Source organism: Manduca sexta, chromosome 19 (genome assembly GCF_014839805.1).
Source record: "Manduca sexta isolate Smith_Timp_Sample1 chromosome 19, JHU_Msex_v1.0, whole genome shotgun sequence".
NCBI lineage: Eukaryota > Metazoa > Arthropoda > Insecta > Lepidoptera > Sphingidae > Manduca > Manduca sexta.
In genome coordinates, this window is record NC_051133.1 from 10380422 (window position 1) to 10406557 (window position 26136).

At 32.9% G+C, this 26136-nt stretch overlaps 3 protein-coding genes across 4 annotated transcripts in view; 1 reads left to right on the forward strand and 2 right to left on the reverse strand.

The window, feature by feature from the left end:
• Nucleotides 1–386: 386 nt before the first annotated feature.
• On the forward strand, nucleotides 387–3855 carry LOC115440851 (dehydrodolichyl diphosphate synthase complex subunit nus1). The gene is made up of 2 exons (XM_030165343.2): nucleotides 387–853; nucleotides 2907–3855. The coding sequence occupies exons 1-2, from the start codon at nucleotides 553–555 to the stop codon at nucleotides 3368–3370; spliced, it is 765 nt and encodes a 254-aa protein (XP_030021203.2). The 5' UTR covers nucleotides 387–552; the 3' UTR covers nucleotides 3371–3855.
• Nucleotides 3856–6868: 3013 nt separating this feature from the next.
• On the reverse strand, nucleotides 6869–17878 carry LOC115440836 (arginine/serine-rich protein PNISR). 2 transcript variants are annotated; one of them, XM_030165328.2, is made up of 12 exons: nucleotides 17300–17877; nucleotides 14681–14804; nucleotides 14307–14468; nucleotides 14009–14124; nucleotides 12537–12703; nucleotides 11796–11957; nucleotides 11205–11310; nucleotides 10882–10947; nucleotides 10307–10386; nucleotides 9897–10056; nucleotides 8919–9714; nucleotides 6869–6988 (listed from the first exon to the last, which is right to left on the reverse strand). In XM_030165328.2, exons 1-11 carry the CDS (start codon nucleotides 17601–17603, stop codon nucleotides 8942–8944), a joined length of 2220 nt encoding a protein of 739 aa, XP_030021188.2. In that variant the 5' UTR covers nucleotides 17604–17877; the 3' UTR covers nucleotides 6869–6988; nucleotides 8919–8941. The 2 variants fall into 2 exon arrangements, with proteins under 2 accessions (XP_030021188.2, XP_030021187.2); XM_030165327.2 differs by having other exon boundaries at nucleotides 6869–9714; nucleotides 17300–17878.
• A 684-nt stretch (nucleotides 17879–18562) lies between these two features.
• LOC115440844 overlaps nucleotides 18563–26136 on the reverse strand; it is a 55123-nt gene continuing 47549 nt past the window's right edge. The window contains exon 2 of the mRNA XM_030165335.2: nucleotides 18563–19644. Within this exon, the coding sequence (XP_030021195.1) occupies nucleotides 18788–19644 (857 nt within the window). The 3' untranslated portion in view covers nucleotides 18563–18787. The remainder of the gene's footprint in view (nucleotides 19645–26136) is intronic.

The window sequence follows — 26136 nt, forward strand, 5'->3', positions numbered from 1 at the left end:
CCTTTAAAATTTCGTCATATTAAATGTTGGTTTGCAGACATAATAAAATAGGTACCCTAGGTATTATCTAAGTATATTTACTACCATTGATTAGATTTTTTGTAACTTTGGTTACATTTTCGTCTTGACTTATAAAGAGAAGTACAATGTTGTGGCAGACCTCATTATCATCGGTACCAAAGTCGAAACAGTGTGTTACATAGATCTTTGGATCAGTACATTCCAGTTGATCCCAATCAATATTTATGTTGCGATGTTGGCGAAGCTGACAGATTACAGAACGTAATTTAAGAATGACAACTGGATAGCCAATTGATTTTCTGTAATGTAAAAAAAAGACAGCAATATCGTTTTTAAAGATATTATTTCTAAATGTTGGCAATCATCATGTACACTCTGAAGCTCGTGATTGGCTGTGTAGCAGAAAAAGCGGCTGACTGGGCCGTGTGATTCCGTCAACTTTATTACGAGTTTGTAAGGGGGAAATAATAGAGAAAATGGTTAAATAAAGTTCATTGAGTCGTTTATTGTAACGGCTTGTTCAACAAAAACATGTTGTCTCGATTACTCCGACAGTTTCTGTTTACTCTCGTACATTTGATCGTGAATGTATTGGTTACGGTACAAAATGTTTATCTCAAATATTTTCACAAAAAGTTTAACAATACGACAGTCGAGGTGACAAAATGTGATATAAAATTAATATTGGAGCATGTGCCGCAATTGACGAAAAGACCCAAACATTTGTTGTTCCTGTCGGATAACGAGCATCACTCATTGAAGGACTTGGCCAAAGTGGTTATCTGGTGCCTTGTAGCCGGCGTTCCTTATGTGAGCTTCCACGATGTTACTGGTAAGAAATGTTCCCATTCAACAACTATATGGTTTTTTATTTATGAAACTTATTTTGAAAACAGATACACCTACACCCTACATAAAGATTGCATCAGATTCCTTCATAAAAAAATAATAATTACAAAAAATAATAATTTTGTGATTATTTATTTTGGAACTTGCATGTTTGTCTCGAAAAAAAAACAGTGATCTGAAAATATAAATTATTTATTTTTAAAAGATTTGCATGAAGTCAATGTCAAAGGCATGACTAGATTATGATAAGATACCATGATAATACATACTATTTTTGAATGATGAAAGTTTTAAAGAAATAATATTATCTTGTGTTATGATACTTAACTAAGTATGTCATACTTTATTCCTGAATGAATTCACAATCTACATATATAATAATTACAAACACTTCTTAAAGAATAATTATTTGCTACTATTGTTTTCACAATTGATGTAATTGAGGGGGGCAAGGTTTCACTATTTGATATGAAACTCACCCTCACTATATACATACTATATCTTTTTGTTACTATATGGTTTGTTTTCATTTATTGAAACTAAAAACACTGCATATTGGCATAAATTAATAAATAAACATGTTAGTGAAAAATTACTAAGACATTCATTGGTAATTTTATTTAAACCACACAATTTCTTGTAAAGTAAAAAAAAAATATTGTGTCTGTCTTCGCTTTTGAAAATATTCATTATTCTCCACTGAGTCTTACGTTTTTTAAAAATATTGTGTATGAAAAAAATAATTGAAATTGATCTCATGGTAATGTATACTTAATTATCAAGAGGCATTCTTAAGACCAAGTTTCATAATTTACCCAAAAAAGTTTTGAGAATTGTAATTGTAACTTTTAAACCCAGTTTTTTAGTAATCATTTTCATAGCTGTAATATTTAATTCTATAAGCTAAACTTCAAAATTATGTTTTCTTAAAATTAAAGTTATTTATTTATGTATATTGCAAGAAAATATTAATTTACGATATTTAGGAACATTGGCATACTGAAGCCTTTGTCCCAAGGGAACTGCAGCTGTTTGACCCTGCTCCCTCTCAGAATGCTCCTGTTAAAATACAATTTTGATTTTATAGTAACATTTTAATTACTTTTCATGTCTTATAAACCTTTTTTTTACACTTGACATAGTTTTTAAATTGATGTACCATTCACTTATCACAGTTTTAAATTAATTTCTATATTCATTTTGCAATATCATTGATATTTTTCATTGATTTTATAAAAAAGAGATAATATTTTCATTAGTAAGCATTGTATTATCAAGAAAAATATATGATTGGAATTAAAAATGTAATGAAGTTACTGGTATCTATGGAAACATTAAATTTTGCACAGAAATTTTTCTTCACATACATGATCATTATCACGGAGTTTTTAAATTAAACCCTAGCATTTAAATAAGTAAATTTCAAGCATATTGCATGCATAGATAAGTGTAAGAATTTAACATATTTAAAGATAATAATATAAACATGTGCATGGAAAACTAATTTTGTAGAATTTTGGTATCTATTTTAAATAAAACTAATATTACTATTACAATGTATTACATCTTAAACTGGGAGGGAAAGAATACTCAACCTGTGGAACTTTAAATGCTTTACTGCTTGTTTGATTGATGCAAACATAATATCCTATCTAGATAAATCTTGTCCATCTTTATTCCACACATCCATCAGAGTAATTACATAACAAAAAATAGATATGTGAGCTAAATTTATTTTTTCTACCTTTATGTAGCATAACACAAATCAATTTAATATTCACTGTTGTGTTCCGGTTTGAAGGGCTTTGTAGCCAGTGTAACTACTGGACATAATAAGACTTAACATCTCATGTCTCAAGATTGCAAGAGCAGTGGAATACCAAACAATACTTCATAATTCAAGGTGTTGGATGAAGTTTTTTCTGTTTATGGGCGGTTGTATCGCTTACCATCAGGCAAACAGCAACTTGTCTCATCATTAAAAGCAATAAAAAAAATTATATGAAATATAAGTAGTTCATTTTTTATTCCTGCAGGGGAATTGAAGAAAAATGAAGAAAAGTTATTCCAAGCTGTGGAGAGAAATAAACGTGGCATCCCCGGTTGTATAAAATGGGCCGACAAACCAGACTTGAATGGCTACACCAATGGCATTCAAGCTCATACAGTTATAGTGAATATTTTCTCAAGCTACGACGGTCGGCCGACCATAGCACAATGCATACGTCAGTTAGCTGAAGAAAAAATTAAATATAGTAGAAAATCTAATGAATTTACAGCACAAGAGTTTGATGAAGTTCTTAAATTTATTTACCCTAGCATTCCTGACCCTGAAGTTATTTTATATACTGGTCCTCTATGTACTACACGAGGTGCTTTGCCTTGGCAAATAAGGCTCTCGGAGTTTATACAGTTGTCAAAAGATCATAGTGTAAATATTGATAGTTTTGTAGGTGCTATGTATAAATATAATAAATGTGATCAAAGGTTTGGAAAATGAACAATACCGGCACTAGTAAATTATATATCCAATTGTAAGCCTAAGTGTAGCAATAACTACTTACTGATAGATGTTTAGCATTTTCAAATAATGAATGAACCTTTAAAAAACTCTATAGGGTTTATTGTTCGTAAAGGAGCAATGTAACGAAAGTTTCTATATTTTAAATTGGAGCTATTTATATTGGTTGTATGTGGAGTAATTTATCACAAGCAATGTTTGCTATTAGCGTAAGTTGAATTTGCATTGCATTCATAAATAGAATACTGAGTCAGTGAATTTTTAACTTTATCTACAAAAATTGATAAGTATATTTTTTGTAAACGGTCTGAAATAACATTTAAGCTATATGACGGTAATTAACTGATTCGATTATCCTCAGTTTTACACTAAAAGCTGTTGTTTCTATCGAGAGTTTACGTCAGTGAAAGTTTTCATTAATATTTTAAAATGTAACAAAACCGAAATTAAATGCTTAAATATTTTAATTTGTTTTATTTTTACCACCACACACAAAAAGCTTTGTTATAACTTATAAGTGTACCTAATTGTTTATCTGCGGCCTGGTAACTCCTAAACGAATGGTTCTTGTTTGAAACCTGATGCGAGCGAGACAGTTCTTAGTTAAATTTATGGTCAGGCATGGTCTGAAGTCTTTTAGCTTATTTCTGACTTTCATAGTTCCAATAGATTTGACATTTTGTGTAAGTACTGTTACTTAGCGTGTTTGGTCTCACAACAGTGGTCTCAATAAGTAGGTGTTAGATAGATGATGGTCGAGGCCCCAAGGTGTAGGGAATAGTCAGTTATAAGGTTTGTGATAAAATTACATAAATGCTTGATAAAATACACAAAAAAGTAAAACAAAAAAAAATGAATCTTTTTTGTTTAATTTTATAATAAGTAGGTACATACTTTAATATTTAGATTTTACGTATTTGCGTCAGGGGACCACAAAAGAAATATTTTCCTCTCATTCTGAGATTCGATTTCCCGACGCAAGGTCGCTTAGGTCAAAATATTATTAGATAGTAGGTACCTACCTACAATAAAAAATACTACAGACATTTTATTTTATTTTCTTTTTTAGAGTTTTTATGTAAGTTTTTATTTGTTTTGGTAGGTAACTAAGTACACCGTAAAATTAACGATTTGAGTACCTACGTAAAACGCGTGAAAACTGGTATAATGCATGTCGGTAATAAAGTACTTAGCATACCTAAATGTGAACTGCGAAGTCGCAATGGTGTTTTTCCAAGACATATTTTTTTTATTGGCCTACATAAAAACATTCTGTTAAATAAATCCGTTATATGCATAGGTATTTGCGCTAGACATTTACACACACAGAGATGCCCACACGAATTCCCTGTTTTTAATCTTACCTTGATGATCAGTTTCTTTATTAATAATTTAAGCTCCCGAGCCATCGCACTAGATTTTAATTAAGTATAACAATTTCACTTTTGAGCTTTGTTTACAAAACATAATATACTTATTTTATTATTTATTGGTGGTAGGTTTCTTATATGTGAGAGTTCGCATGGGTAGGTACCACCGTAATGTTTATTTCGGCCGCCAAGCAGCAGTGTGGTCACTGTTGTGTTCCGGTTTGAAGGACATTGTAGCCAGTGTAGCTACTGGACATAATGAGACTTAACATCTCTTGTCTTAGGATGGCGAGTGCAGTGGAATACCAAACAATACCTACTTTGTAATTCAAGGTGTTGGATGGTGTTTCTACTGTTTATGGGTGGTCGTATCGCTTACCATCAGGGGAACGGCAAGCTGGTATCGTCACTCAAGCAGAAATATAAGAAAATAAAAATAATTTGTATCGCTCGCGGATTTGCCCGCTTGAGAAGCCTCCCCCGCTACAAAACTCCCTAAAACGCAGTAGCGATTATAGCGCAACAGGTTGACGCCAGCGCATCTAAAAAAAACATTTGATTCCATTACTTCACATGGGAGCAAAATACGGGGATAAAAAGTAACCTATGTTATTCTAGGACATGGTCTGCCTGTGTGCCTAATTGTATCTAACCGGAATTAATTATGACAGTTTGAATCATAGATAATTTTTATTAATTAGCGTATCGACTATCGGTATATTCTATCTTTGAATTTGTTACGGCATTATCTCGGTATCTTGAAGATCAGAATCTGGGAGGCAGAGACCCAAGTTACGGATTAGGCACATAGGGAATGAGGCGTCAGAAGTTGTTACATATAATCAAATTGGTTGAAATTATTAAATGAAAAAATATATATAAAGCGTGAGTTAATGTCACATATTTGAAATTAATAACATAACAATATGTATCATAATTTATAATATTGAATTTAGGTAAAATAAAATTTAAATATTTTATGTTCGCAAATGCGCACTGTACAGTTTATTTATTTATCCATTCGAGCATTTTTTTATGCATGTACAGATTTCATATAAGTATCTACTTTTAACCTTCATCCTATTGTAACAGTAATGTGCGTGCACCAGCTTATATAGAAAATGTGATTTTTGTAAACAGGGTCACATTTTGTATATTGCGTTCCTAGATGAAACCATATATTCGTCTACCTCTGCTCACATTGTGCCATCGCGGCCGCTTACCTGCCTATGTCGTTTAAGGCGATACCTCAAGGTCCATTTTCATACATTTTGTTTCACCTTTAATCTGGGTAACTAAACAAGTATTGGCAAGTAAAGAATTTAAATTCACGTCTAGTTAGTGATTAGTTCTCGCAGTTGAAAGAAAAACGTAAAAATAATTAATAATCATGGATATTTCGGCCTTTAAAATTTAATATGACGAAATTTTAAAGGCAGAAATATCCATGATTATTAATTATTTTTACGTTTTTCTTTAATATGATGCCTTTAAAATTTAATATGACGAAATTTTAAAGGCAGAAATATCCATGATTATTAATTATTTTTACGTTTTTCTTTCAACTGCGAGAACTAATCACTAACTAGACGTGAATTTAAATTCTTTACTTGCCAATACTTGTTTAGTTACCCAGATTAAAGGTGAAACAAAATGTATGAAAATGCACCTTGAGGTATCGCCTTAAACTATATAATTTATATATTTTATGTACCTCTACTATACATATAAATTATTTATTATCTTATAATTATTAGTCTCATGAACTGATTTTACGTGTCATAATTACATCTGTTCGCTTACGTGATAAATAAAGTATTTAATTTTAAGTATGTCAAGTTTTATCCTCAACCAAATCTCAACTAAAAATAAACAAAAATTGAGCTTGAAGGTGAAAAAGTGTTATTTCTAAGAATATAATGTAATAAGTATAATTTATTAGCGAACAAGCCTGAAACGTGCGTTCGACTTTGGCGCAAAAAGGACCTCGGTACCTATTTCCTTCACATTAACATTATTTTAATTTTCAATATGAACAAATGTGTATCATTGTCAGGGCACTTGTGTCACAGTTATTAAAAGAAAGGTCAGTTAATAAAAAACCTTGTTCACTTATTTTATAATTTATTGGAATATGCGATGAGTGACCGGTGCACACTAAAATATTAATACTATACACAAAACACTATTACATATTTACATTGTGGCAAGCCGCATCTGCTCCCACCTGTAAGAGAGAAAATAAAAAAATATATCACAGTCTTTTCGTTGTGCTAGATGCCAGAAATGTATTTTTAACGTCTTTTCATAATTTTGAATTATTTTCGAGAATAAAATTACGAGAGCATCGAGAACTATTGGCAAGTGGATAAAAATAAAGGGAATGAATTTCTAACAGGATTGTCATCTCCAAAGAAAAAAATATTTTATTATAATGTGTAACGCGGTATGTACATCGGTCGCCTACGATTCAGGCTGTGCCTAGTGTAGGTACCGAGATATAGTTTTTGTCTTATGATCTCAATTTAATATTGGTATGTTACCACCTAAGAGTTATTTGTCTTAGTTCATAAGGAAAATTGTATTTTTGGTAAATTTGATACATTAAATAAAAATACAGCTTACTTAAATTAGGGATTAATATGTAAATCGTCTACATCCTACCTATAACTACAGTGTTTGTCCAGTTAAGTTTATCTAAGTTTATCTTTGAGGTCACGAAATTGCATGAACCCTACTTTAATTAACATAATAAGATTAAACCGCATATTGAGTCTAAATTAGTAATTTACATTGTTTTTTACCGGAAGTTTAATTAAATCTCTTTGTAATAATTGCATTACAAAGCAATTGTGCAAAATTAACGAAGATTATATTATGAAAACCTGCAGTAATTTTTACAGTTTTATGGCCAACACGCGAGAATAATAATTGAATATTGGGTTTTATAGCCGGATGTTACACAAATTAAGCAGTCAAATTCAGGTAATAAAATGCATCCTTAAATTTTAATTCCGATAAGTATCTACTGAAACGATTCTAAATGCAGCTAAGTTGTTTGGCTAGATCTATTCAAGTGGAAGGATGTTGTTTTCCACCTTGCCATATCTCACTACGCTGTGCCGTCAATTCAACTCTTGCCGCCGCTATCAATAAACATGGGCGCCGTCAAGCTTAGTTTTAGGGAGGTGCATCTACACCTACGCTCTATACTACATAATACTATGATACCATTAAGTATATTTCAAATTCAAATTGCACTATACTACATAATATTATCATGAAGTAGTTTTTCAAATTCAAATCAGGCGGGTTTTTGAAAATACTTTATCATAAATATAAAACCTCTGTGGTCGATAGTTCCCATTGTTGCAGAATCATGCGGAGACATATATTTTTTGTGATTTATTTCCGAGCAGAGGGGTGCATGTGCACCTACTTACACCCCCCTTCTGGCGCCCATGTCAATATACGTTCCAAATAGTTTTTTCGATCTATCGCGAAAATGGACCAATCAATACAACGTTTATATATGCTTACGAATGAGGTTTTTTGGTTATTTTATTTTCGGAATCAGAGCGATGATTGAAATCATTTGTTAAAGGTCGTTGCATAAATTATTTGCCTCAGTTTTTACCACTGGCTGCCTGCATGTCGTTAACCCTTTCTGGGGAAAAAACCTCGGGAAAATTGTTTGTAAAATCGGCAAAGGACGTCTCAATCCTCAACCCATGTATACTGCTTATCATACTTTGTATTATTTTGATACTATCATGAGGTGAGATCAATAATGTATTTTTATTGAAATACAGCGTTAAAAACATTATCTGACGAACAAGACGGCAACCAATTATCATATGCGTAAAAATACATTTCTGGTATCCTTTTATTTAAGGCACATGGGGATATAATCCGTAGTCTACTTTACAATTTGGTACTTATAATTCAAAAATATTATTTTATAATTGCGATATAAATTATGTATTTGGAATAGGCGTGAATATTAATTGTATATTTAAAATCATACTGTCAAGTGGCAGATAACTAATCGATATAAAATTTCGAAATTTAGTATCGATATACTGTGGCAAGTTATCGATAATTGACGAGATATGGACAGGGCTGTCTCAACGGAACAAACAAATGAAGAATACAACCTGCAGTGTTGGTAACCTGATGTTCACCGGCGGTCGCGGCGTCGCTCGTGCTCCCTACCCCGTTCATACCTATCATATTTGTCGTACTTGTCGTACTTATCGTAGCGCTCGGCGTCGTGCGAGTGCGTGTCGCGGCGGCGCCGCTCGGAGCGGTCGGCGGACTCCCGCGAGCTCTTCTTCCTGCCCGAGCGCGACTCGTAACTGATCGAGCGCGATCGTTTCGAACGTTTCCGCGGCCGCTCGTCGTCCGATTCGTCCCTATATCTACTCCTCTCCTCTTTGCTGCTTCTTGTTGACCTCTGTTTCTCATAATAATCGTCTTTCCGTTTCGACTTGGGTCTCTCTGATCGTTCCTGCTCGTCGTAGTATTTAGATTTATAGTATTTTTCTTCTTTGTATGATTTCTCTTTGGACCTGTCTCGATGTTGTTTCTTTTGGGAGCTGCCAGAACTTGAGCTTCGTCGTTTGCGTTTCTTCGAATGTTTAGATATGACCTTAACTTCGGGTTCGCTTTCAGACGACGATTCACTCGAATTAGACGACGAATCGTCTTCAGAGTCACTGGTTGAGGACGAACTCTCTTTGTCATTAGCTTTTTTGCTATTTTTTGCTGGCGGACTTGGAGTTCTCTCCCATTTGTCAATTTTCCGAGATTTGTCTTCTGCAGCTGCTTCTTTTCTTACTCCGTCAATTTTGTCGTGTGATTTGTGAGTATTTCTTTTGTCTTTTGATGAATGTTTTTCGACAATTTTTTCAGGTGTTTCGCTGTCTACAGGCGGTGGAGTCGCCGACGATCCTGTTATTACAGAACAACTAGTAGGTAATATACCCTATACGAGTGCATCCACTGAAGAATATTATCGGTAAAAATATAAATGAACAATGAAATGTACATTGTTTGTTTTCATTACATAAAATATGTATAGTGGTAGTATTGTTAGGTAGTAATGTGAGTAATGAGTAGGCAGTGGCACTGACGTGGTCGCGCGGCGCGCTCAGGCGTGTGGTCGCCGGGGGAGGCGGCGGGCGCGGGGGGCGCGGCGGCGGGCTCGAGGTCGCGCGCCTCGGCGCGGCGCACCTCCGCCTCGATCTCGCGCGCCGTGCGCTCGAACTCCTGCCGCCTGCGCTTGATGATCTCCTGGTACACAATACACGAACAATTATATTATTATATATTATACAATACTTATATTATTTATATGGAGTCATTTTGACCCTATTTTTTAAAATGATTTATGTAAAAATCTCTTTAAATCATTTTCTCGAATAAAAAAGATCCTCTATTTGGACATGTACTGCCACGTGTTGCCAATTTTAAAAGGGGAATAATTTAGATTTATTATACAGAAGGTATTTCTTGGGTCCCTGACAATTTTTATATACATTACCTGCAGCTGTTGGTCAGAAATGTCGTTCTGGTCATCTTCGTCACCGCTCTCGCCAGAACTGCTCTCGTACGCGCCCAAACCTGCACACACAAAACAAATGACAACACATCGAATACACTCAAACGGTTTTCACGACACGCGCCGGGTACGTTCCAAATTGCGAAGATACGAATATTGGTAATTAATTTGATTATTTTATAAAAATTATATGATATATTACACAAAATAAAGTATATTTTGCTACAGACATTGATTATAAATGTTTGATATATTAAACAAATATAATTAAATATAAATAGAAGTCAGTTAATAAAATTTTGCACATTTCTTACCAAAGGTTCCACACATAAACAGTGTATTCAAACACTGAATTTTGTATTGCCAATTAGGTCAATACTAAAAAATCTAATTGACGCAGCACTGCTGAAATGAAACTATTTGCCTAACATACAGGATGGTGTAATTTGAACGTAATTGCTGTACGACACCGAGAGAACCATCCTACATGTTATCGTGAATATCTCGCAGGGTGTTGCGAGATATTTCCGCGCGGTGGGTATAGGGACGCGACTCACCGAGGCCACTGGCGATAGCAGCGAGTGCCTTCGACTTGCTCGCCTTCATAGCGTTGATGCGCGACGCTTTTACCATATAAATAAAACCAACATTAATCACACACCAAATGTATTCAATTGTCAACAGGCAACATCTGAAATAAGACTTTATTAGCGGTTATAAATAATTTGCACGACACATTTTCTTCATGTCCACATGATAACAACTTGATGACAATATTTATGATCACAGTTTTACAGTCAGTACACAATTGTTTCTCGTAGAGAGCAATGTCTTGACAGAGACCGTCGGGCCTGTGTATATTTTAGGTGAGAGCAAATACCTTGTGCTGCGTTATATCTGGCACATTCTTCCTGGCTCACCGTTTCGATCTCCTGGTCCGTCACCTCAAGCAGGATTTCTGTTAGCGAGCGTCTAACTGCTAGCATCTGTTAGCACACAAATATTATTGTTTTTATAAGATCGTGAAAATGCATCAACCCAGTGTTACAGATAGAAGGATTTTCAAATTAAGTATTATCAAACCATCAGGTTAACATATTTTTGAACTTTAGTGATATAGAAATGAATTATGTATTTCAATAGACACTATGTAATTAGGGTCATTGCTAATGACTTAATTCTGCAAAAATATCGTGATTATCATTGATCATCGATATATGTATTTTAATTAACAATTCACCAATCCCTAGTGATAATCTACATTTATTCAAAAGTAAACTGAAAATAAACATGAAAATATGTAATTGAACAAGAACTCCACATTACAAAGAATCATTATTATTGTATTTGAAACTGCGTTATTCTTTCTCATTTTCACTATCATATGAAATTGTATTATGCTGGATGGCCAGTTGGGCATTCTCCTCTCGAATGAGTGGTATGAAAAAGATAATGTTGTGTAGTAAGTTACCACTTCCTGCATGATTTCCTCCTTGGTTTTCTTGACGAGGGTTGGTGGTTCCTCCTTAACGTCATCCCTCGATTGTTCCTCAAGCTCTTCCTTTGGAGGAGTGCTGTTAGACGATTTGTCCTGTGTGACTGGCTCCATCTCTTCTGTCTCCGAGTCTGATTCCTGTAAGGAAAGTAGTGATTTTTTGAGTTTTGCTATAAAAAGTATGTATTTTTTTTGTATCATGCACTCAGTGTAATAAATGCATTAAATATATTTCTGTATTGCAATAAGTGTAACAATTGTCTGTAAACCCTTTTCAAATAAATAAATAAAAAAGTAATATTTATAGTACTCTTTATTAGCATAATACTTGGGTTCAGTGGTGCTCATGGGAATATTTTGCCTACCAAAAGTTTAACATAAATATTGATTATCATATTCTAGATGTAAGGACAAAATGTTTGCTAGTACTCTTTCCAGTTAGGACACTTATAGTATTTTTTGCCAAGCATTACAAATGGCTCTCAATGCAATTCCACTATGTAATAACTATTTACTTAGCGACAATCACAGCTTAGTCACAAGATAGACCTTTCTCAGTATAAAAGTTCTTTGTGTAAGTGCTTGTGGGAAAAGTGGCCTAAAATATTATGTTGATCTAACGCTGGTCTATGGTTCCATGGTTTCCTCATTTACTTGTAACAAACATCCAAACATCTTCCTGCAGTTTCAGATTTATAATATTTGTTGGATACTTACAAATTTGCTCTTCGGCGGAATCATAGGTTGTCCTGATGCTTCATTTTTTAGCCTTTTCAATTCTTCTTCTTCTAGAAGCTTCTTTGCTTTCTCTGCTTCTTCGCGTGCTTTCTTCTCTTGTTCTCTTTCCAGTGCGCGTTGTTTTTCTCGCTCCATTTTCTCTAGACCTTGAATTTTTTTAAAAAGATTCTATTATTATCATTTTAACACACAATACATTAAAACCCTAAACAGTTTTAAGGAAATTTATATATACTAGTGGTCGTCCTATGGTCGAAATTCGACTGTCGAATGAAATATAGGTATTTGTCATCATGTATGCAGATTATAATTTATTTTTCTGTTGTCTATATGAGCTTTTATTATGCCCAATTTCACGTAGCCCCGTGTGCGCAATGTGATTAAAAAGGGGTACAAAGTTATTTGTGCTTTATAGATACATCATTTTTATAGTTCCCTTAGTAGTGAAACAAGCAAGTGGCCAACCTGAGCAGCATCCGGCCAGGGATAGTAGCAATACTAGTAAGATATTTATCTCTGGCTGTTTTTAACATAATAGATCTTAAGGATGCCATTACATTCCTTTTGTTGTATTGTTAAGTCGTGGATATGTTAAACCCACTACAGGGATCACGTGATATCTATCACTACCCGTCTTCACTACATAGTATAAAACAAAGTCGCTTTCTCTGTCCCTACCTTTGTATGCTTAAATCTTTAAAACTACTCAACGGATTTTGATGCGGTTTTTTTTAATAGAGTGATTCAAGAGGAAGGTTTATATGTATAATAACATCCATTAAATAGTGGAGAAATATTGCACCCGTGCGAAGCCGGGGCAGGTCGCTAGTAGGGCATAATTCTAAATAATAAGACTTTCTAACGAATGTCCTTTTAATTTATATTCCATTAGTATTATTATAAAATCAATGTTAATAGACATACAAGATCGTGAAAATAAAACAATATAAGGAATTTGTCATAACTGAAATAAAGTTGCTATTGTGTTAAGAAGAGTTTACATATTATTACCATTTTATTCCAATACGAGTAATTAACGCTATAGTGCTAATAGACACGTATTTTCGTAGATTACAAACAAGGTAATCGAAACTACATGTAATAACGCATAAATTATTTTACATGGATTCATTATATGTCATGCCTGTAATAATTTATTAGGAAAGATGGAAACTGGTTACCCATTATGTGATTTCTATAACTCATACAGTATGCACTGGGAACATGCAGATTATAATATATTTTTAATAGGCAACAATTTTGTATAGTTGAGATACTTAACTACTACTACTTTTACCTCTATTTAAATCTTACTAAGCTAGATCTTCTTAGAGAGCCTAGAAAAAATAATGATAGAATCATCAACAGACATCCCTCGACGTCGTCACCTGATCCTCTTGGCTATATAATCAGTTGGTTATTTTATTTCATAGAAAGTATATAAAAAATACCTTCTCTTATCCACGCTGGTAGTTGCCTTCGTTTCGCCGCATCCAAAGTAGGTGTTGGCATAGGTACAGGCGGGACTATGGATTCCAACACTGCTGGAATTATTGGTGGTTTGTCCCTAAAATAAAAAAAAAAACTCGAGATTATGGAGTCAATGATTTGACCTTAGGTTTTACCCCTTTTAAATATATTATATATTTTTAATGAATGTTTAGTATTTGAGTTAATGTATTGAATTTTGAGTAATTGTATGTTATTATAAAATTAATCATGAAGATATTATACATTAGCAGGTTTTACCTATGTGATCGTGTGTTTCTGGAGTTCTTGTTGTCTCTGGTTTTACTCTTGGATCTTCTTTCGCGGTTAGAGATGTTTGTCCTGTTTGTTCCCTGCTCCCCAGGTGGTGCAGTCCAGTAGCCATGTTGGAATGTCGACGATGGCCCTGTACTTGTTGAGTATCTGTCAAACGAGAATGATTAACATTTTTGACCAAAAAGCAACTATAATATTATGTCAAAACTTTTTGTTTTTAATTGGACAGATATGGGGATTATAATTCTTTGTAACTCTGTCATTTACAACATATTTAGAAGAGTGTCTCAACAACTCAAATAATAAGACACTATACTTGAATGATGTGTGGTGTGAAAAATAAACATTGATATCCTTACCCTGGCATGGAAGGAGCACCTGCATCAGTTGGTAATGCATACCCATCTATCATGGGTGGCATTGCTAGGTTTGGATCTGGAGGCATTTTCGAATCTACTGGTCCTGAACCAGGCCACCCCCAACCTAAACAAAAAAAAAACAACTATACCATACATATTTATTAAATAAAATTTCAAAAGCCTTTGTTTACTAAAAATTACACATTTTTAGTTACTTCAACAAACGTTTTATTGCACAGTAGTCATCTTTAAGTCTGGTACTTTGGACAGAAGGTCTTAGGCCTCCTCCAGTATTTGCCATTTTTCTCAAACATAACATAATATTGTGCTATAATTATTATATTTACAGCTATCATCTCAGCGGCCATGCCTCAATTTAGTGCTAGCAGATATGACGTATGTAGGTTAGGTTTCAGTCCCATGTAGGCTAATACTTTGTCTAATACAATTTTGATGGGATTGCGTCTCCCTTCTATGAGTTTGATATCAGGAAGTTAGATAGTAAATACTTAGCCTTATATTATATACTTTCCACAACATGCATTAACAATATTGTTTAAACAGGTAGCTGTTTCCTACTGTCAATACATGAAAATTCATCATTCATCATTGCCCTACGGGAATGGTGATAATTGTAATAGCTAGTGTAACCTTGTGCATGAGCTGTATCATTGTAATTTTTCCATGACTAAAGCATGACCATATACAATATAGGGCATGGAATTATAGGTGAGGCTTCAACCTTACTTTAGCAGGCAACAAGTAATTGTAAGATATATGATATGTCATAGAGTTAAGCGTTTAAAATAGGTGTCTATTTTTTTATTTTGATTATCAATTGTGTTAATTATTATTATTATGTGCCAAACATCATAAGGTGTGTTGTAAAACAGAAGGACAAGGGAAACTTAATATGATGATATGTATATCTACAAGTAAAGAATAATTTATAACTGAAAGCATTTGAAAGCAAATGCTGGATGGAAGAATATTTGCAAATGTTTCTGCCAGAATTCACCCGTATGCACTGTATAATTCACATATATTGTACAGTGCGATAATTATAGAAATACAAAGATTACTTGTATGATTGATTCTCAAGAAAAAATCAATGCTGTTGAAATGATTTAAGTATGTAATCCTACTAATATTCAAATGAGAATATTGGTCATGATGTTACTATATTAATTAGGAATAAACACATAAATAAGTGAATGGGTAAGATAAAGTTCTAAATTAATAACCTTTTATAGGCTTCTTTGATCCACAAAATGTGCACAGAAAGAATTCAATTCTAAACAAGGACATTCACATAGGAGTCTCAAATATTAACTACAGTGAAATCTGGTTTTAGTAACATTGTGAGGACTACCTAACATGAATGCTGTATCTGATAGTCTTTATAAACAATCAGCTTCGATTAACCATGTATTTGCTAAGGCTTCATCATTTAGTGGTTATATCCAATTTCTACGGTAGTTATAAAATAATTCATCATTCAAAATTAACCATTACTGATTAACATTTTAGCTTAGTTTTCAGACTGGCCTTTTGTCCTATGTCGAACCTTCTTAGGGGAAAATGTTGATAAAGATGTATTAAGACTAAACAGCACAAGTCTTAGTTGGACTTGCACATTGAGGCATTCATATAAATGTGTAGATAAGGTATTTAAGTATATACATCAAAATTTAAAAAACTTTTTGCTACTCAATAGGGATGGAGATATCTAGGGAGACATGGTTAATGCACCAACTGCAAATAATAACTTTGTAATAGTAAATTCACTTTACATACATATTTATGTTTCTTAAATATTTCCTTTACATGTGCTGTAAGACATTGCTTCTTGCTAAATTTCCCAATTTTCGGGAAGTACTCTATAGGTTTAGAATCCCTAGAAAATTGGAAAATGTGATAATTTGAGATATTTGTAAATGGTCATAACTTTTGTTTGTGTTAATTAATAAGTTTGATTTTTTTTCACAGTTAAGGGTACAGTACTGCCGCGCTTAGTACAAAAGCGGTGTGTCAGGAAAACCCTTATTTCAAGACAATCAAAGTTTTGAAAAAATAGTTTTGTATGTAAAATTGAGATAGTGGAACTCTTTTAAGGTTTTTTTTAACAAGTTCTAAACAAGCTACTGTTATTTAGGTAAGTTCATTGGATGGGTACTTCTCTAAGTTATCTGACAACATAAAAATCAAGATTTAGAATTTTTTGAGATACTGCTATGAACTTAGCATGGCAGAGTAGACCTGAGTATTTAATAACTCTATGTTTTCCTGAGAAAAAGGGTCTTGAAAGACATTACAGGTGGACAGATGGACAACAGTGATCCTATAAGGGATCATTTTGATGTATGACAATAAGGGTGTAAGTGTTCCTATTGATGTAATTACAATTCTTTAAAATATAAGTAGATAACGAAATAATGTGAATACTTGCATACACAGGTTTCTTAAATTGTGTGTAGTATGTATATCATCCCTATCTAATTTAGGTATGTAGCACTTGAATTACTGAGCAATGGATTCGTATAGTTGACAAGAGCTATTTCTTTGTAAAAAACTAAAATTGAAATCAATTCTCATTATTAGTTTATAGGACCTGCTTACCCCACTGATTCCAGTTGTTTCCCCACGAGTTAGAAGTCGAGTTCCACTCCGCACCGGGAGGGGGGCCGTCGGTGTTATTATCATTATTTTCGACTTCCATCGGCGCTTCACCCTCCTCGGCTTCTGGCTTCACTGAAGGAGGCGGTGGTGCGCTCACTATTGCCACCGCTTCCTTCATAGCAATCCATTGCTGAGCTAATGCTGCCCAATCCACTTGACTAGAGTCCACATTTTGATACGCCGTGGGATTCAAAGCCCACTGCGTCGGGTACGCAGTGTTTGCCGCATCTTTGCTTGAATACATTATGGTTTCAATGACTATATTTACACCGTAACATAAAAATTTTCCGATAAATCATAGCACTACACTAATAAACAACACAATTACCGCCGTATTTGTGTATTGTAAAGGTTAAATTCAGCGATAATTATAGAAAATGAAAATTTAAAACATCTGTTCCTGGCTTAGCACATTTCATTTGATCCATAGACAAATGATAAATTGGTATATAATATTTTTTTTTTATTATTTGTTTATGTTTTATATAATTTAAATAAAATATAATTCTGGTACCTTCGTAATTCTATCTATTAATAAATTGCGATTACATGACTGGTACATTTTAATTGGGTTTAATTTTAAATATAGTGGTGGCCTTGTGTGTTACCAGGTAGTTACCATAGACAAGATAGGTAATATTTTTAAATAGACTTATTTTAATATAAAGTGTCGCTTTATGTATCCCCCATTTATAGGGAGACTTATTTTAAATAAATATTTCTTTTTTCTGTCTGGCCTAATATCAATAACAATGATTAATACATAAAAGCAAAACTCAGTATTTTATATAATTTTTTTGCTAATATACAATAGATGGCGTTGTATAAAAATATAAAAAGCATACTTTACACATTTAACAATATTGTAACATTCTTAATGCTATTCGACAAGAGATGGCGCTCATATAATTGTTTTATACGACGTATTATGATATTTATTTGATGAAAATTATAAATTGTAATCGTTCGCTTGTGAGTTATAATATATTTTTTTTTATGTTTGAAATATATAATAGGTTGCCATTTCAGATGCTATCAGGTAACCTTTACTTTATCGAATATGGCATTATAGTGTATACTCGTACTTTTGCAATTTTATTCTACTTTCGTCATACACAGTTACACCATGCAACAATGTGGCACACACAAGTGCGATTAAGTTTGATTAATAGACCAAGACAGGGATAAAAGAAGTACACCAAGTTCTTAAGAAATTAATTTAATATTTGACATCATTTATAAACAATCATTGGCAATTATACATCACATTTACACTACGAAACATTTATACAGCACAAACAACAACTTATATAGAACTAAATTAGTGAACTCCTTTCGTTGCAATTTCAATGCCGCCACACATGTCACATCACTTTTCTACTGGTATTGAATCACTTACGCAATGCAAGTCTTTTTATTTAACTAACTTTAACTTAGCGCTAGTAGAGGTTCTTCTGAATCATGTTTATGACTGAATTTTGAATTTTTCTTCCATTGTTCCTTTTTATTCTTCATCTTTTGCTTCGTTGCTTCTAATTTCGCTTTGGATTTAGATAATTTTGGTATGACCGTCGTTTCGTCAAGTCGTTCTAATGTTTCTATAATATTTTTTGGTTCTGACATAACATTCCTGGATTCTTCACTTATTTCGTCTGCTGTGGAGTTTTTGTTAGCATATACCACTACGTAATGTGAGTAAGCTGAGTTAGAAGGTGTGTTGATATCGGCAAAGTCTCTGAAGTTGGCAAACTGATCTTGGTTATAGTTTGGCCTTGGGTTTGCTATATAACCGACGTCATAAGATGGCCGACCATGTCCATTGTTATAATAGTTGAAACCATCGCCATATTCATCTTCATCATTTTGCGCAAAGAATGTGCCTCCTCTTATAATGCCAAAGTTGCCTGAACCGAGAACGCTAGCTGTAGTATCTATAAGAGGTGCAGCTGGTGTGTTCAAAGTCGAGGTTTGCTTTCCGAAATTTTCAATGTTTCGATAGCCACCAAAAAGTGGATAGTTGAGAAGCGACTTGTATGAGTTTGGTCTCTGGCTGTAAGCTGCTTCTTGGTTAAAACCTATTCTGAAGCTGTTTTGTTGTCTTGGCTCGAAGATGTTTGCGAATGTAGGAAAAAATGTTTGCGATCCACCGACGAGTTCTATAGAGTGGTCTGTGTGGTCATCAGTAGCTGCTGCTTCTGGTTCACTGTGTCTGTGTAGATCTGGTGGTGGTGCAACCGCTTCTGATGTGATTTCTGACGACTCCGCAGTGAGGTCTTTTGTATCATCTGAAACAATATGAAAACAAAATTAAATTCGATATTATCCTCATTTCTTTATCTAAGGGGAAATGGTGATTATAGATTATGTTTATTATATTATTATATTTGACAATAGCTGCCTTTAAACAATTGCTTGGATGATATTCTAATGTACTTAGAACGTCCTTTATGATAAATTGCAACAGAGAATACAGGCACGATAATAAGTGTAAAAACGGCTTATAGTTTCAAAATCCTTTAAAAATTAAGCCCCAATTTGCAATTAAATCAATTTATAAGAATAATAATATATCATAAAATATCAATGTAATTTATGCAACATTTCCTAGATGCACGGTTTTACACTATCACTGACCTCGTATAAATTTAATTTTCATCGTAGGTGTCATATTAGCGATGCTTGGCATAAATAGTCATGTACTGTATAATAATGACACATGCTTCATAAGTTTTATGATGTGTCCTCGAATTCTATTAGCTACCGCGTAGAACAATTCCTGATTGTATAATTAGTTATTAAACTTACTATCATGGTTGTAACTGAACTAAACTCTCGAACAAGAAGAAACTTCTGCGATATATCCATAGTTATTACTATCCAATAGTATTATGTATATCTATCTGTTATATGTTATCCTTATGATATCTACGTAAGTGGTTCAAAGTGTTAATATTTGAATAAAGAAAAAATGTTGCTGTAAAAATAAAGGTTATATAACCATCATTTTCTTGTTTATTATTGAATCTGGCATATATGATATAAGAAAACAAATCATATTCAGTATTTTTTTTAATTATGGCGGTAGTATGTTGTATATATCTACTCTTAACGAAAAACAAAATATGAAGGTATACTAAAATATTTTGCTAGAACAATGGCACAACAAGTATATAAATCGATTTATTTGTTGTTATGGCCGATTGAGATTTGGCAACGTTAGCACATAGGTTAATAGTATCGTAGAGTTTTGGGACGAAGTTACGTTATAGTACCATTTTAAAATTTAATTTGATTCGAATATTTAAATTGCATTTTATTTTAATGTAACAAGCTTGATTTAAACGTTGAGAATTATTTAGATTTTTAATTTATGCGTTATTTGATATACAATTGATGTCGCTTTAGTACAATGGCGTAAACAGCATTGTCTTTAAATTTAGTTAGTAAACATGAAGATCCGAAAACTGGTTTTCATAAGTGCAAAATTCTTTTTATAAATGATACGTATTAGAATAAATAAATAAAATATTACAGATAAACAACAGTTTTTAGAAGGACTTATAATTATTATGAAAACCATAAAAAATATATTAACGCGCTCAATGGGAATAACCAGAAAGAAGGGAAAATTCGCCTTGCAGTGCGATAAGTTCTTAGAAATCTAATTTATTCATTATACATAGATACTTTGTCATGTTACTGTGAAAAATAAAGTTATAAGTAAAAAATACCGTCGTCCCTTTGCATGGGAATATAAACGCTTAAAAACAATTTGAATACGTGATAACTTTCCATAAACAAATTTCTACGTACGACTAGAGCTATGAAGCGTTCCGTATGTAATATACATAATGTAAAAATGATTGACAGTAATTGTTGGCTATTAATTAATTTCTAGATCTCTTTTCAATGAAGACAATTATCAACCGTCAGTATTTATTGAATTCTTTACGCGTCGTCAACTGTGGTAATTTGCCATACCATATTTTTTTTCGCAAACCTGTCAATCCATTCGTCAGTTTTTCATAAAATGAAGAGTGAAGCATGAACAATAATACAAACTGTTGATTATCATTCAAACATATTCAGCCATAGTTAGCCTATGATTATGACTTTTTTGTATTTTGTTTTCATTCTAGGAATGATCCTATTACGACATTAATGTTTGCAAAATACTTAAAATACATAATATGGCTTTGAAATACATATTTGGAGAAGTATTTTCTGCGTGTTGGGAATGTAAAAAAACCCTGAGCATTATTGGCACTGGCGTAGTATCACCGGTTATGAACGGATGCAAATTATGCTTTATATTGAAATTGACGAAATAAGTGACAGTAATTTTCGGTATAATCTCGTCGGTGGGACTTATCGATCGTTAACTTATGCCAAGACTGCAATCCAGTCAAGAAAACAATTTTTGTGCCTATTTCATTTCAAATTATTTTAAACTTTATCACTCGTCGGGGTGCTATCATAGTTAATGCAACTTAGTTTTGCAGTGGCTCTATGCCAAGCATTGCGAAGCTAATTTGGCGCCAAAGTCATGCGCTTCTGTCCTACTTAGGAGAAAACAAGCGAGGCTACGTTTTTTGTGTTGAGGTTTATTTAAATAAATTAAAAAAATTCAAGCTCAATATTGTGAGATGAATACGAATTACTGTTTTTGTGCGTTACGTTATTTGGTATTACTTTAAAGATAACATTAGGAGAATTACAATTATTTTACTTTATTCAAGAGACATTTTTGTACCTAGGCCACTGTGTTTCTTAATTATTTTGTAACATTGTTATCCAGCGGACTTAGAAAATGGTCTCAGTCAGAACAAAAACGAGTCTCTGTTACTAATTGGTAGATTACCGTTTCAAACCTGGCAGAATCTAATAAAAATATGATAAGCGTACAGTAAAAAGAAAATTATAATCTTAGGCAATGTTCGCACCTTTTCAATACTGTCCTCCATATAGGGTAACGTTATATATGGCATTACTTACATAGAATACGGATATATTATGTCATAATATGTAACAATCAGGATTGCGGTTTGCGGTTTGCGTTTCCTATTCGAAAATGTGGATCACATTTTTAAATTTAGAACATAAAATATTTTTTGTTTAAAATCTTAGGCCACAACGAACAAATAAGTACGTAATAAGTTATAACAATGTTTATAACATGAAAAATATTTTTAAATGATTGTTTAGCATAATATGGAAATGTTTTGACCTAAATGTTATATTTTTATTAATTTGTTTACAACATAATGTTAGCAACGATCTGAAGTTACAAACTCTGTTACGTATTATTAATCGACTTACACTTATGATAGTGACCTATGTAACCTCCGACCTACTGTCAAAATAGTTCTAAAATATGTGTTTTTGTGTAAGAAGACGACATGTGCGTTTTGAAACTGTGCCAAAGGTTAAGAGGGAGAAAGTCGGTTTTGCTTCATAGTTTGTTGTGATATACCGAAGTAGAAATATTTTAATCGTTGTAATATGGGGGTAATTATGTTGAAATAAGACGTGTCATGTGTAAATGACGTCAATGTACTATTTTGTTACGTTATGTATGCCCATGGAAAATTATTGTTACGAAAACAAGTCGTAGAACGTAAGTTAATGTTTCTTGCTTGAAAACTTAGATATCGTGCTTTTAATAAATATATATGTAATGTCTTTCATTCACAATTAAAATTTATTCATAGTATGTAAACTATTACTACATAAAATTTTTAATTTATATCATCCATTATATCACACATAACTGTTAATCATATGGTCTCTACATTTAAATTTTACAAAATTATTTCGTTAAATTAAAAATATACTTAAGTGATTTGTCTTATTATTTAAATAAACAAATAAATAAATAGTAATCTTATATATAAATGTAGTATACACCCTTATGTAACAATAAATCATTCATTTCCATTCTGCATACAAAAATACCGTGTTTTGTGTGGGCTAGGTAATCGGCGGATACGATTTATTATGGTCATGTTCCATAAATATGATCTCGTAACCCTCAGCATATCCGATGAAACCGTAAAATTTATGGATATATTGTGGGTAGTTGTGAAAGTTTAACGCAATGGTCATGATGAATCTATTATATAAACGTTTTATTGTATCTGACGATGTTTAAATGTGTTATTTGTAGGGATATAGATAGATAGATAGATAGATAAAAAAGTTTATTTAGGCTACAATTAACACACAGTATAACTTAAGATATAACATAGACAAGTAAGTACATATCCATTTGTGAGATATTGCAGCCGCAATCGGGCCCCAGCTCAGCAATATGCTTTGCTCCAAGGAGCAAAACGCTGGTAATTCTGCTGGTACCCGGTATAACGTATCAATACCGATCATAACAAATATTTAGCTACTCCAAGTGGCATGATTAAACACGGAAGAAAGAGAAAACAAAAGTATATAAAAGTGATACAATATACAATAAAAAATATCATAGTGTTACATAGCGCCAAAAATTGTTACAGACAGACACAACTTTTTAAACATAAAATATAATTTATTAACCATATGCACCCAAACACGTGAGGTAGTTTTCGTTACATTTAAAAAAATGACTTATTCTAAATAATGGACTTTTAATTTTTCTTTAAAAGTTCTGAGGGAAAGGACATCACGTAAAGGAGGGGGAATTATATTCCAGCACTTAGTAGCACGGTAACGAAAACTGCCCTTAAACGCCGCAGTCTTATGTCTACAAGTTAGGAGTCCAATACCTCGTCGAGAATTAATATCAGATCTAGACCAATTTAGTTTAGGATATCGTGTTGAATTTAGATTATGTATATAATAAGTAATACGAAAAATAAGTTCTGAAAATGAACGTGGTTATTGCTTTATAAATTGTTCTGTTTACTCTTAGGGTACACACATTACGCGTTTATCCCTTAAGGTAGGCAGAGATGCAACTAGGACCTACGTTTCGTCTGTTTGTTCCATCCTACAATGTAGCGGGCGAGCCTATCGCCATATCGGGCAGTCATTTTTGACTCCGGGCAGTGACTGTGCAGGAAAATTCCTAATATTACTTTGCCCGAATCGGTATTCGTACCGAGGACCTCAGAGCTGTGTGGAATCACGCATGCAATATAAATGCGCTATTGAGGCAGTCCTTTATGTTACATGTGGTGTGTTTTGTATGGGTCGTTTTCGGATTAAGTAAAAGTTTCTATGAATCCTCTAAAATAGTATTTGGGAGAATAGAAGCATTTTTTCTTTGTATTTAGGATACTAAATAGAATCTTTTGTACAGTATAGTAAAGTAATATTACGTATAACTAACTATATTATGTTGAATGTAGAACCTCGTTGTTTTTAAGTTAAAAATCTTTTCAAGATAATATATCAATGAGATGAGTGTGGAGTAAAACATTTTATGGGAAATAAATTATCTATTTTCCCGAATTAAAATTTATCTATTGAGAAAATTCTCTTAGTAAATAAAATATAATATATATAGATAACTTAAAAACTAATTATCTGAAACTCCATCCGAACCGATTAAGATAAAGGGGAGTAAAATTTTTGTTACGCAAAAAAAAACATTTTGAAACATAGACTAAACTAGAGGTTGCAGTGACCCCGTAAACTATAACCCAAACTCGACTACTGTTATAAAGATTTAAGATTATTTTATAGCCATTGCAATGAACATTATTGCGTAAACTCTCATCTTCAAGATATGAGCTGAATACCTAATAGGAAAAAAATAATTGGCCAGACATTTGTGAAATGTCTATCTAGTGAGGATAATTCTGAAGGTCTTGTTAAATATCGACGCTGGAGATCACGAGGATTTCAATAATATTAATCTTTGTAAATAATATTTGCCTGTAATGCTTAGATGGCTATATAATCTTTAAAATGCGTTGAAACTGGCATTGGCAAAGGGTATTTTGAGGTTGTAACGCAACATTTTATTGCAATAATGGATAGTGATACTATATATCTATTTCACAAGTTTGTTAAGGGAAGTCGATAAAAACCGTATTATATAAAAAAATTGGAAGCTATCTTTTGTGGATAGTTGATTATGGTCCACGTAAGCGAGTCTTGTTTCGAGTCATAATTGTGGGGATTGGCGAAGAATAATCATTTTGCGTCAATCGACCTGGTATCCTTTCTTTACCTTCAGGTGCATTCGAGTCACTTTGCTGTGCCCGCACAAAAAACGTTTGGAGTCAATTTTACTACAATCAGTAATATACATTCAAAATGGCAATAAACCAAATGAAGTTTCTTTGAACGTTAATAATATTACCCATTTGTTACAGGTGCAGCTAAAATAGGTCCTTTTATAGTCTAGCAACACTCTATATTGAGTGCAAATTGAACAATCGCAACGGTTTCCCAATATGAACTGAATTGCCACCAATCATCTTTCCGGCAAGCGTGTCTAAAGATGAGATGTTGATTGTGATAAATAGGTTTTGTTATTGGAATGACGATGGAAGTTTGATTTTTTGTGTAAAATTAATATAGTTCCTAATAAGGTCCACCATCTATTGTTTGGTATTTTTTTTGTGTTGTAGAAAAATGTACTACGACTGATTGTAAATTTTTTATGATTACATTTTATGTTGCAATTTAATCAAAGTTTTTATTAAATGTTTTATGAAGATTTTAAAATTAGGTGGGCCTTCAAGTTATCTTATAATGTTTGTAACAAAGACGCTATATTATATGCTTTACATTAAAGTGATTGCAATTATTATAAGACGTAGGATCCCACAGAA